Source organism: Microcaecilia unicolor, chromosome 2 (genome assembly GCF_901765095.1).
Source record: "Microcaecilia unicolor chromosome 2, aMicUni1.1, whole genome shotgun sequence".
In the NCBI taxonomy this organism is placed as follows: Eukaryota; Metazoa; Chordata; class Amphibia; order Gymnophiona; family Siphonopidae; genus Microcaecilia; species Microcaecilia unicolor.
Genome location: NC_044032.1, coordinates 434,080,309 through 434,093,556, shown reverse-complemented (window position 1 = coordinate 434,093,556; position 13,248 = coordinate 434,080,309). Strand labels below are relative to the sequence as shown.

Below are 13,248 nucleotides of genomic sequence, written 5' to 3'. Positions count from 1 at the left end.
TTGTAGCTCAAGGTAAGTTACATTCAGGTACAGTAGGTATTTTCCTGTCTCCAGGGGGCTTAAAATGCCAAGTTTGTACCTTGGGAAATACAGGGTTAAGTGACTTCCAAGATCACAAGGAGCCACAGCAGGATTTGAACCCTGGCTTCCCTGGTTCTCAGCCTGCTGCTCTATTAGGCTTCTCCTGAATGTGTGACAAATGAGGCTTAAGTGTGGTAGTGCAGATATTAGGATAAAATAGCCCTTCCAGGGTGTACATGCTGGCATTTCTCCAATGTTTTGAATTTTCCCCCTTCTGCTTTTGAAGCCTTTTGCATTTACTTTATATGACACGTTTCTGCATTCAAGAGTATTTAATACAATTTACATGTATAGATCATCTAGATGGGGAAAGGGTCATCTAAGGCTTTCAAAGGTTGCAATTAGTTTGTAAAATTCTTGGCATGTGTTGAGCCTTTTATAAAACATGTACAGCGCAGAGGACACGTTCATCTTTGGTACAGCACACAACAGAAAAGGCCATTTTATAAACAATATTTTCAAAAACCAGCAACATCACTGATGGGCTGAAGATCAGAAGCAAACACAGGCACTAGAGCATGTTAGCCCCATACTAGCGCCTGCGTTTGCTACCGCCCCATGATCAGAGCCCCTGAGCACATGACTCTCTTACTCAACACCCTCACTTATCACCCCTACCACTGCAATTTCCCCACCCCTAGCTGTCTGTTCGTCTGTCCAATTTAGATTGTAAGCTCTGTTGAGCAGGGACTGTCTTTTCATGTTAATTTGTACAGCACTGCGTAAGTCTAGTAGCGCTATAGAAATGTTTAATAGTAGTAGTAGGCACTAGAGCCTGTTAGCCCCATACTAGCGCCTGCGTTTGCTACCGCCCCATGATCAGAGCCCCTGAGCACGTGCTCTGAACACAAGTAGCATGCAAATGCATGCAAAACAGGGTTCTTAGCAAAAAGTAGCATGCAAATGCATGCTAAACCTACTCATCCCCAATGATCAGCTACCAGCACGCCAGCCCAGACCTGTCAAACAAGTGCGGGAGGATTGCGCCTGAGCGCATGCTGAGGCACAATCCTCCCGCACTTCTACCCTATGATCAGAGAGAACAGCATGCTTAAATTAGTATGCTATTATCTCTGATCATAGGGGTGGTAAAGCCCCACGTTGTTCCAGCGCTAGTTTTAGAAGTATGGTACAGTCTCGATTAACCGACCTTCACTAATGCGAATATCCAGCATATCCGACAGACCCCCCCCCCCCCCCCCCCCCGTGACGTCATCACATTGCTGATAAGTTCGAGTCTTCTCTTTCTGTTTTCCAGCATAGCACAGAGGGAAGTTTTGCACCTGAGACAATCCGTTTCTATCCCAGGACCCTGCTTTTACCGCAAAACAGCAACATTGTGATCCAGGACCTTGCTTTTACTAAGCAGTGAGTTTTACTCTTTTTCTGCAACATTTTTAATATGTACATAATATATTACAGTACTATAATTTCTTTCCCTTCAGATCTGTAGAAGATCACTTCTGAAATGGTCAATCAAGAGAGGAAAAAAGTTTTTTTTTTGTCTATAGTGCAGAAACTTGACAAGGGTGAATCCGTCCAAAAAATTACAACAGAACTAGGCGTGGGTACAGTAACAGTTCTTGACTGGAAAAAGCAACACAATGAGATGGAGAAATGGGCTTCAAATCGTGCCTCTATGTTTTCATTGGACACTAGAAAAACTACGAATATAAGAAGGTGAATGAAGCCTTATTCATGTGGTTCACACAGCAAAGAGGCAAGGACATACCTGTATCAGGGCCTATATATAGCAAGAAAAAGGAATTCAATGAAAATTACCCTGATTTCACTGCTAGTATCAGGTGGCTTGATCATTGGAAGAAAAGATATGGAATAAGGCAGGTTTCTACATTGATGAGGAAAAACTTTCAGTGAACTCTGAAGAATTTGCCACATTCAAAGCGAAATTTCAGTGTCTCCATAAAAAGGAAGGTGTATCAAGGGACCAGATATACAACTGCGATGAAACCGGGTTAAATTTTAAAGTGTTGCCATCAAGAACTCTTGCATCACGGCTCGAAGCCTCGGCTCCAGGTTATAAATGGAGTAAAGAAAGAGTGACTATTCTGGCCTGTAGCAATGCAGCTGGTAAACAAATTACCACCAATTTTCATTGGAAAGTCTAAAAGTCCTAGGGCCTTTAAAAACATGACTCCTGTTGCATTTCCGGTGACCTATAGGAACCAGAGGAATACCTGGACAAACACATTTTCTGTAACTGTTTTTTCAAGAAATTTGTTCCATCAGTAGAAAACTTGAAAATGATAAACCTGCCTAGGAAAGCAATCCTTCTACTATATAATGCACCATCTCATCCTGACAAGGATGTCCTGACAAGGATGAACTAAGAAGGGCTGACATTAGAGTGCTTCTTCTGGCTCCCAATGTCATATCTTTGTGTCAGTCAGTGGACCAGGGCGTACTGGAAGCCTTAAAGAAAAAAATATTGCTGTAAGCTTCTTACAATGCTGGTTTGTGCACTGAATGAAGGGAAAGGAATGATTGAAGTTTTAAAGAAAGTGATTATCAAAGATGTTATCTACTGGATCGCTCAGTCATGGGATGAAATCGAACCTTCAAACCTATAAAAATCATGGAGAAAGTTACTTGCTGAGAATGAAAATGAACAAGGACATGACACTGAACACGGAGCAGCCGAGGAAGACCTCCTTCCTTTGTTACAGGAAATACTGGGCTGTGACAATGCTTGTGAGGATGTCATAGAAGAATGGATGCAGGCAGATGAGCAAGAAGAGCTAAAGACAATGATATGATTGCTACGGTGAACAGGAATGGGAATGGAAATGATGCCAATGAAGACACCTCAAGTGAAGCCGAACGTTCAACTGTAAAAGTCATAATGAAGGTGTCAAGGCCATTGAGGTTGCACTGGCATATGTGGAACAACAAGAGCAGGTGACAGCTACTTATGTAATGTTATTGAGACGCTGGCATGACCTTGCAGCAAGAAAGACGTAAAATGGGCAAACAATCACAACAATTTAGAAAACAATTTTATAATTTATGTTCACCAGTTGCATTTGCTACTAGGTATATATTACAGTACATACCCTTTCTGATTGTGTCTTTACAGTTCTGTATTGGTCTTATTTTATGGTATAGCACAGTGATTACAGTATATTTTCACACTCCAATCATATTGCAGAATGTACAATAGTGATGTAAAAGAATTTTTGAAAATTGGGAATTCTATGCCTTTGTTTATGCATTGTTTCAGTGGTTACCATTGTTTTCTGTATTATCCAACTTTTCGGTTATCCGACACTGGACCGGTCCCATTTACATTGGATAATTGAGACTATACTGTACATAATGCTAAAGCAGAAAACATTAAGACCATAGTACAAGAAACTGAGCAAATCATCTCCCAGTGTACAACAATTTTTAACCCTCATTTCTCGTCACCCCCCCCCCCCTCTCCATTCCTATAAGTCTAACACCACCATCACCTACCTGTTCGAAGGGCTGCAATTGCTCTCTCAGAGTGTCCAGTTTCTGCAATAACTCACGCTCCTTCTGCAGCTGGTGATCTTCCAAGTGTAGAGCTGCGTAGAGACTATGAACCAAGGATTTTATATCATCCATCTCAGTAACGTGTTCACTACTTATTTCATCTAAAGAAAGATATAGGTGACAATTTTTTGTAGACCACTTCTAAGCTTGAAATAAAGAAGTTTAGAGCACAAACAGCCAGCCTCATTCATGCTAAAGTCAGGACTGAGTGTAGTTGATCCCCTATAACATTTTGTTAACTTACTATGAGCTCATAGTGGCCTAAACTCCAGCCCCTGTGTTTGACAGGTCTGGGCTTTTGACAGCCCAGACCTGGCAAACAAGTGTGGGAGGATTATCAGGCACAATCCTCCCGTACTTCTACTCTATGATCCGGGAGACTCCTGAAACCCCGGAGTATGCCAACTGTGAAGTAGTGCAGAGGGTGAGCAGTGCAGAAGTTGAGCTTCAGAAGAGGCTAAAAACCTTTTTCTGCTTCATAACAGTCCATTGACTTCTACCTCCTAGTATCATCTATTATCCTTTCCGATAATGTTTTGGTCTCATGCATTACACCAGTGGTCTCTAATTGTTCTCATACCTCATACTAACATTTTTGGCTTTTGTCTCACCTAGAATGTAAACCACACTGAACCCTGGAAAGGGGATATTAGCGTTGTACAAGAATTGATTTGATTTATGTGGCTTACATAAGTAATAAACACTACAAATTAATGTATAATACATTTTATTAAAACTGTTAACAGTTAAAGGAACATTCTTGAAAAAGTAGTGGCGAGGAGAAAGGAGAGAGAGCTGGGAATTTTACTGAAAAAACAGTTGAAGAAAATATTTATCAGCCTGCTCAGAATATCGATATTGAGTAATTTAATTGAAAATGGTTATTACACCAGTGGCATTACACCTAAGTGAGACTCCATAAAACGTATGCAAATGTCACTGGTTTATGCTGGTGTGAGTTAAAGAAGAAAGATACTTTTCAATATATTTGGTGGGACTATATAAAGGTCCACAGGCACTGGGAATAGGCTGTGTTGGCATTAGCGCACAGCAGCCGCTACTGCGGCATAGTAAACAAAGGGGGCTATTGTGAGAAGCCCTCAGGTGAGAGCCGAACGATGGAAACTGGTGGCATCTATACTGACTGCAAGTTGGATGGTTCTGGCAGCTGCCTGGAGACAACCTGAACTGCCTTTGATATCAAAGATTAGCAAAATTGGGGCATGATTTATTACAATTTAATGGATTGCCTTTCCTCATTTGATCAAGGTTCAAAGTTATTTATTTGATATTCCGCTTAAGGACCACCATTAATGCAGGGTACATAAAAGAAATAAGATAAAACGGCAACGTAATCAAAGCAATCAGCAAAAGGAATACCAACCGTATAAATAAGAAAGAGACAAGCAGAAGAACGTAAACATAACATTAAAAAGCATTAAAACAAGAACTTGTTGGGTCACCAGAGCCCCAGGATCTGGTACATTATGTCATATTCTCTACCAGCTTAAAAAAAAAAAAGCAAGCTCAAATACTTACATGAAGGTCTCCTAAAATATGAATTTTAAGCAACCTCTTAAAGGTCAGCAAAGTAGGTTCCAATCTTAAAAAGGCCAGCAACTGATTCCAAAACATCAAATTCTGCTGTGAGACCAAGGAGACCTGGTGGAAATAGGGTATCACTATGTGACAGGGGTGAGCGGACCATAGGGCCCAAGTAGGAATGTAAGAGGCTACATGACAAGCCAAAAAAGAAGGAAAACCAGATTGACAAAATTTTAAATAGAAATGCCAAGATCTTAAAAGTAATATGAAATCTCACTGGCAACTAGTGTTCCTCCTTCTGCAATGGGGTCACACGATTGAACTTATGTGCCCCGAATAAAAGGTCAATGTACAATAATAAAATAAAATAGGTGAAATATGCAGAAAAGAATGACATCATATTATGGATAGGGAAAGAAAAGATAAAAAGTCAGAGATTGCTAGCTAGTGGACTCCCCCAAATACATCCGGATTCAATTGAACTTTTTCAAACAGGTGCGTTGTCAGTACAGTTTTAAATTTTGGGTAGAACTGTTGGAAATAAATTACAGTCAGAAGGGAATTCTAGAGTGAAGGTGCTTGCCAGAAAAAGGTTCAACTCCTGATGGGCCTCCTTTAAAGGGTGGAAGTCAGAGCCAGTTGTCATTAAGGAAGTGTAGAGCTCTGGTTGGAACATAAGGGGTAATTATAGAAGATAAATAAGAAGGTGAACCGGAATAGAGGAGTATTGTGTTCAGTTTTGGAGGCCACAACTTGCTAAAGATGTAAAAAGACTTGAAGCGGTGCAAAGAAAAGCTACAAAAATGGTATGGGATTTGAGTTGCAAACCGTACGAAGAGAGACTTGTCAAACTGAACAAGTATACCTTGGAAGAAAGGAGAAACAGGAGTGACATGATACAGACATGCAAATATTTGAAAGGTATTAATCCACAAATGAACCTTTTCCAGAGACGCGAAGGCGGTAGAACTAGAGGAAGTGAATTGAGGTTGAAGGGGGGCAGACTCAGGAGTAATGTCAGGAAGTATTTTTTTTCACAGCGAGGGTGGTGGATACATGGAATGTCCTCCCGCAGAAGGTGGAGGAGATGAAAACGATAATGGAATTCAAACATGCGTGGGATAAACACAAAGGAATCCTGTTTAGAAGGAATGGATCCATGGAATCTTAGCAGAGGTTAGGTGGCGACTCTGGTAATTGGGAAGCATAACCGGTGCTGGACAGACTTCTACGGTCTACTCCCTGATCGTGACTGAATAGATATGGATGGGCTGGAGTGTAAATTATAAGGGGTTTTGACATTAGCTTCAGAACTTAGTACGAGAACAGTGCTGGGCAGACGTCTACGGTCTGTGCCCTGAAAATGAAAGGACAAATCAAACTCTGGTATACATATAAAGTATCGCATACCATGTATAATGAGTTTATCTTGTTGGGTAGACTGGATGGACCGTACAGGTCTTATCTGCTCTCATTTACTATGTTATAGTGAATTCAGGAACTAACAGGAAGCCAGTGGTGTTGAATGAGGAGAGGAGTTATACGGTCAAATCTAGTGGAATGCGTAAAGATGCGAATCGTAATGTTTTGAATTGTCTGGAGATGAGGGATTGAATGTTGTGGAAGGCCGGAGTAAATAGTATGTATTACAGTAACCTAACCTAGATAAGATGAGGGCGCACAGAAGCAACATTTGAAAGGATGTATCAAGGTAATATCTGATGATTTTAAATTGACAAAGAAAATAAAAGCAGGATTAGGCCAAGGCAGAGGTATGGTGCGTGCGTAAAAGGTCCAGGATTCCATGGAGTAACTGGCATGGAATGACCCTGGGTAAAACTATGTAAAGGATATATACTTTGACCATGGCTTTGCTTATATTTGACAGCTGTGTGGATTAGAAAAGCTTATAACACACTGCAAGGGACCTGTGCGTTGGATATAATTTTGATTTTTTAATAATCACAGGGGATCAAGGCAAGGCTTGCTATCACCCTATCAGGAGGTGAATCTGAATTTTCTATTTATTCACCTTTCCAAATTCAAGATCAAAGACAAGTTACATTCAGACAGTTATTTCCCTTCCCAAAAAGAGCATACAATATCTAGGTTTGTACCTGAGGAAATGGCGGGCAACATAACTCACCCAAGGTCATAATGAAGCCTTTGCAGAAGTAGTACACAGTGCACAGCTTGCTGGCTCTATTAGGTTATTCCTCTTGGAGAGCACCAATATTTTGACTGATTCTGGTATGTTTGGGATGGATTTAAAAGGTGGTTGTCATAGGGAACAGGGTTAAGAGATCAGGTTAAAAACACTGGTGGGGTGCACGGAGGAAGTTAGTGTTGGGATAGATGAGCGTATACAACCCCACTTACATCCCAAATAGAAGATTTTCAACTGGGCAGACTGGATGACCTGGCTGATCATTTTCTGATGCTTTTTTTTTTTTTTTTTTTTTAATTACTACTATTTTTCACACAAAGGGCTCAAATAGCTTTAATGGTTCCTGAAGAGAATTGGAGTCTGAACACAGTAATGCCCTTCATAAGAACATAAACATTGCTATACTGGGACAGACTGAACGTCCATCAAGCCAAGTATCCGAAACAGTGGCCAATCCAGGTCACAAGGACCTGGCAAGAACAGTAAAACAGATTTTATGCTGCTTATTCTACAAATAAGCAATGATTTTTTCCCCAAGTCCATTTTAATAATGGCTTATGGACTTATTTTAAGAAAATTGGCCAAACATTTTTTAAACTCTGCCATGCTAACAGCTTTTACCACATTCTCTGGCAACGAATTGAGAGTTTAATTACACGTTGAGTGAAGAAATATGTTTACCTCATGACTAAACTCTGCATGCCGCAGATTTCACTTGCCTGCTTTTCAAAAAATATGGGAACCCTACAAGCGATGGTGAGAATCGGTCTGAGGCAAATAGCTCCCATCGTATTTATTGGCTCGAGGACAGTTTGGGATGATACTGAATTTTGCTGTTCTGTTTCCCTCACTGTAATAACATATTTGAGAGGGGTATTTTTGGGGTGGGGGGTTGGATTGTGTGGGAAGGAAGCCGGGGAAGGGGAAATTATGGGGGCGGAGGAAGTTTTGGAGAACTATCCTATATAATAATTCTCACCTCCAACGTTCTATTGGTCTTGCTGCCTGTGTTCGTGACTTCTTCGGAGTTGGTCTGCTAGGCTCCGTAACACAGGCCGACGTCAAAAGGAAAAAAAAAACGTGGCTCGAGCCTGCCTGACGCCACTGACGCGCTCAACAGCCGCCCTCCCATCTTACCGCAGTGGTTCAAGCCTGCCTGCGTCGCAAATTAGCCGCCCTCCCGACCCGACGAGGTAAGTGAAGGAGTGAAGATGACTTTAAAACTTCGTAGGGAGGGGGCCTATCTCTAGACACAATTCCAGTTCTTCAAACACAGCCCTTCAGGAACAGCAGCGGAGATTTGAGAAATGTGTTATGTTCAAAGATTGGTCATTCGGGGAGCAGTACATATCCTGCAGGTTCTGTCTGTATCACGGCGCACACTCGAGAGAGACAGTTCACGCAGAGCCCGTTCATTAATAAATTCAGCAGCACTGTGCTGAAACAGTGAAGGAAAACACAGCAGGAAGCCTGACAAATAGAAATGAATAGAGTTATAATTAGCAAAGACTGCTCTCCAGAACACAGGCATATTAACAACTTGGCAGGCAGCTTCCCAAGTGCTTAAAGGTAATTAGGAAGGAGCTTCTAAAGTTTTCGAGCATTCCTCTAGGGAGAAAAGTCACCAGATATTCCATCATTGGGTTGCCTGGGGGTGTCTACTCTGCCATTCACGTCATAGCTGTTTAGTTTCACCACACAAAAATAAACCCCCTGCTTTGACTGGATGGAAGTGAAGGGCTTCAAGCCCTTCTGTCTCCATTCCTTAGGATTACTGCTCTGTAGTCTGGCATCATAAGGAGGGGACGACCCTGAAACTTGGAGGGAGGGAGGGAGGGGACGACCCTGAAACTCAGAGGGGGGGAGGGGACGACCCTGAAACTCTGAGTTTCAGGGTCGCTCCCTACCTCCCTCCCTCCCTCTGAGTTTCAGGGTCGTCCCCTCCCCCCCTCTGAGTTTCAGGGTCGCTCCCTACCTCCCTCCCTCCCTCTGAGTTTCAGGGTCGTCCCCTCCCCCCCTCTGAGTTTCAGGGTCGCTCCCTACCTCCCTCCCTCCCTCTGAGTTTCAGGGTCGTCCCCTCCCCCCCTCTGAGTTTCAGGGTCGCTCCCTACCTCCCTCCCTCCCTCTGAGGGAGGGGACGACCCTGGAACTGGGAGGGAGGGGGGGCCCCTGACACTCACTCTCATTCTCACACACACACTCGCACCCAGTCTCACTCTCTCTCAAACATACACAGTCCGAGGAAAACCTTGCTAGCGCCTGTTTCATTTGTGTCAGAAACAGGCCTTTTTTTTACTAGTTATAGATATAACCAATAGAATATATTTTTTTTAATTTTTGTATCATTTTACTTAATTACATTCCCATTTATCACGTAAATGTAAGGAAAAACAGAAATTAATATAAGGAAAAAGAAAAAACATTTTCTAACAACAATATATATAATTGTCCACAATTGGGGGATCCAAGATCAGGAAAACAATCTCAAAGAAAATAAGAAAAACACCAAATGGTTAATCTTACAAATTCATATTTTCTGAGGGAGGAATGTTAATCGGTAATTGCAGCCGGTACAGTAGTAACTAAAGGAAGTTGTTGCAGTGGGTTCTATCATGGAGTTAAAAGAACAGATGATAGATTAAGTATTTTATGGTGAACATTTAGGGATCTGATCAGTATTTGAAGCCAGTTTGACACTGTAATGTTATTACAGTTAATCTATTATGAACATTCTTTGATGGTTAATAAAACAAAGTGTTTAAAACTTTTACAAAAGTGCTTGTTTTGGTCAGGGCTTTACATGAGGGATTAAGTGATTAAACGCCATTAATCTACTGGTTTTAAATTTCTGACACAAAAATGTTATCAAAAATCCATTCACCTCTTAGCTGCCACGTGATGCCACCATTTCCACATATAGGACTAGATTCTATATATCATGCCTAAAAATTTGGCACCAAAATGAAATTTGCTTAGGCATATTCTAAGTACGCTTTAATTTAGGAACCCTTAATTCAATAAACCTAAATTTCCACACTGATTATAGAATACTAGTAAAAAAGGCCCGTTTCTGACACAAATGAAACGGGCGCTAGCAAGGTTTTCCTCGGAGTGTGTATGTTTGGGAGAGTGTATGTGAGAGTGACTGTTTGAGAGTCAGAGTGAAAGTGTGAGTGTGTGTGTGTGAGAGAGAGAGTGAGTCTGGGTGTGAGTGTGTTTGTGAGAGAGAGAGAGAGTCTGGGTGTGAGTGTGTTTGTGAGAGAGTGTGTGTGTGAGAATGAGAGTGTGTGCAAGTGTGTATGTGAGACAGTATGAGAGAGAGTGTGTGTGTGTGGGCGAGAGAGAGAGTGTGTGTGAGACACAGATTCTCTGTGAGAGTGAGTGTATGAGACCAAGCGAGTGTGTAAGTGACTATGTGGCACATAGAGAGTGATTGTGATACAGTGTGAGACAGAGTGTGTGAGAGTGAGAGTCAGAAAGACATTGTATATGAGAGAGAGAGTGTGAGCCCTGCCCTCCCAATCCATGCCCATCTGTCCCCTGCCCCCTCCATTCATCCTTTTCCAGCAATTCCCCTCTCTCCCTGAGCCCTGCCCTCCCAATCCATGCCCATCCATGCTCCTCTGTCCCCTGCCCCCTCCATTCATCCCTATCCAGCAATTCCCCTCTCCCTGAGCCCTGCCCTCCCTATCCATGCCCATCTGTCCCCTGCCGCCTCCATTCTTCCTTTTCCAGCAAGTCCCCTCTCTCCCTTCCATGACCCCCCTCGCATCCATGCTCCTCTCTCTCCCATGTCCCAGCCTGGCCCGCCCTCTTCTCCCCCCCCCCTTCGCATCCATGCCCCCCCTTTCGCATCCATGCTGTCGTTTCTCCCCTGGCCTCCCGCTCCCATTGTTCTACTTTACTGGCCACCCTCTTCTCTCCCCCTAACCTTCCTTTTTTTTTTTTTTCTTCTTTTTAAATTTACCTCCGTGGCGGTTCCAGAAGCGCAGCGTCAGGGAAGGAGGTGGCGCTCCCGACATCTAGCCTTCCCTTCGCTGTGTTCCGCCTTCTTCTGACGTCATCCTTGACGTCAGAAGAAGGCGGAACACAGCGAAGGGATGGCTAGAGACGTCGGGAGCGCCGCCTCCTTCCCTGACGCTGCCGGAATTGTTTTTTTTTTTTTTCCGCCCCCGACGTCATGACGTTTGACGCGAGGGCGGGGCAGAGACGACTGGCTAGCTTGAACGCTTCACACCACGAATCCTTCAGCTTGGGAGTGACGTCAGATGGCTTCAGAACGTTGTCCTCAGAACGTTGAGGGTGCGTTTTATTATATTAGATGTCAAGTGCCAGTCCACGCGACTAAATGTAGGCATGGTCAACTACGCCAAGTAAAACCTGGTGTAAATCCCGATGCCTAAATTAGGCGCGGAGCGGATGTATTCTCTAACAACATCCGTAGATTTTTAAAATGCCCACGACGCCCCCATTTCATGCCCACTTTTCAACTATGTGACTTACATTTATATGCACCATGTTAAAGAATACGCTTAGCAAGTACTGTGCGTAAATTCTAATTAATGCCAATTAGTGCTGAATTGCTTGTTAACATCAAATTATCAGCACTGATTAGCTTAACTAAATAAGTTATACGCATTGTTATGGAATATGCTTCGATTTCTGTACAGAAATCTAGGCATGATATATAGAATCTTGGGGATAGTTTTTTGAAATTGCTGCTTCCCCTGTATGTTCTGGCTATCCTTCTCCGTATTTGCTAGAATCTTTTGCCATAGTTTACAAGAGGCTCTGCATTTGGTGGAAACTTCAGTAAAATATCAGTGGAACGCTGAATATTTCAACCTGGACATTTCAATTCCTCCTTCAGGGGGTCTTTTACAAAGGCGGGGTAGCGTTTTTAGTGCACGCTCAATGCTAAAGACGCCCATACAAATATATGGGCATCTCTAGCGTTTACAGCATGTGCCTTTGTAATATAGAAGGACATATAGAAGGTGTTTTTATAGCAGGGGCTTAGACTAGAAAGGCCCGTAGATGCTGCTTATTGTAAAAAAGGTACAATATATGTATCTACATCTATATGCCTTTATAAAACTTCTCCCTGGAAGCTCCCAGACAAAGATACACCTGCCCCAAGGCAGACACAACATTCCTGCACATGTCTGTGGGACAAAATGTGTCTCTTGCACCTGAGCCCCAGCGTCATCCACCTCCACCCCTGAGAACACCCACACATATACCATGTGAAAGTAATCTCTACATGTTGGTAGCATGTAATTTATTCAAATAAATTCCCAGTCCATTTTACAAGTGCCTTTTTTTGTATGTGTAACATTCTTTCACGTGCAAAAATGGCTTATAAAAAAAAAATTACCCTCATAGGGTCAGCTTTGAAACAAAGTGCATATTTATTTATTTACTAGATTTATATCCCGCCTTTATCCAAGGTGGGTAACAATGGTCACATACATAGACTTAGATTGGTAGCAGTTGCAATCATATGATGAAGAAACATGGTCAGTAACCTGGTTATAACTGAAACGAAGAGAGAAATAATAAAGAAGAAAAAACATTGAAAGAGTCGTACACATAAATCCTCATGTGGCTGAAAAAGCCTTTACAAACAGAAGCATTTTTAGCAACCACTTGAATTGTCATTGTCAAGTATTTTCACATGATCTCAGGTATCCAGGTACAACGGTCCACAAAGACGGGGCAGCGATAGAGAAGGCCCGTAGTTTTGTCTCTACGTAGTTATATGACGTCTCGGATCTCAGTGCTCAATTTGGGTTTATACGATTACAGTGTATTGCAAAAATAGGCTGGGACTGTCCCAAACATACGTTGATATGTCAATACAAGAGTCCTGAATTGAACCCTGCACGTTACAGGAAGCCAGTGTAGCTTTTTAAATG

At 42.4% G+C, this 13,248-nt stretch overlaps 1 protein-coding gene across 4 annotated transcripts in view; it reads right to left on the bottom strand.

The window, feature by feature from the left end:
- Positions 1–13,248, bottom strand: part of MCUB (mitochondrial calcium uniporter dominant negative beta subunit) — a 149,226-nt gene that overhangs the window by 15,863 nt on the left and 120,115 nt on the right. For all 4 annotated transcript variants that reach the window (XM_030190805.1, XM_030190806.1, XM_030190809.1 and 1 more), the window contains one exon: positions 3,559–3,719. In XM_030190805.1, coding sequence (XP_030046665.1) covers positions 3,559–3,719 — 161 coding nt within the window. The remainder of the gene's footprint in view (positions 1–3,558; positions 3,720–13,248) is intronic.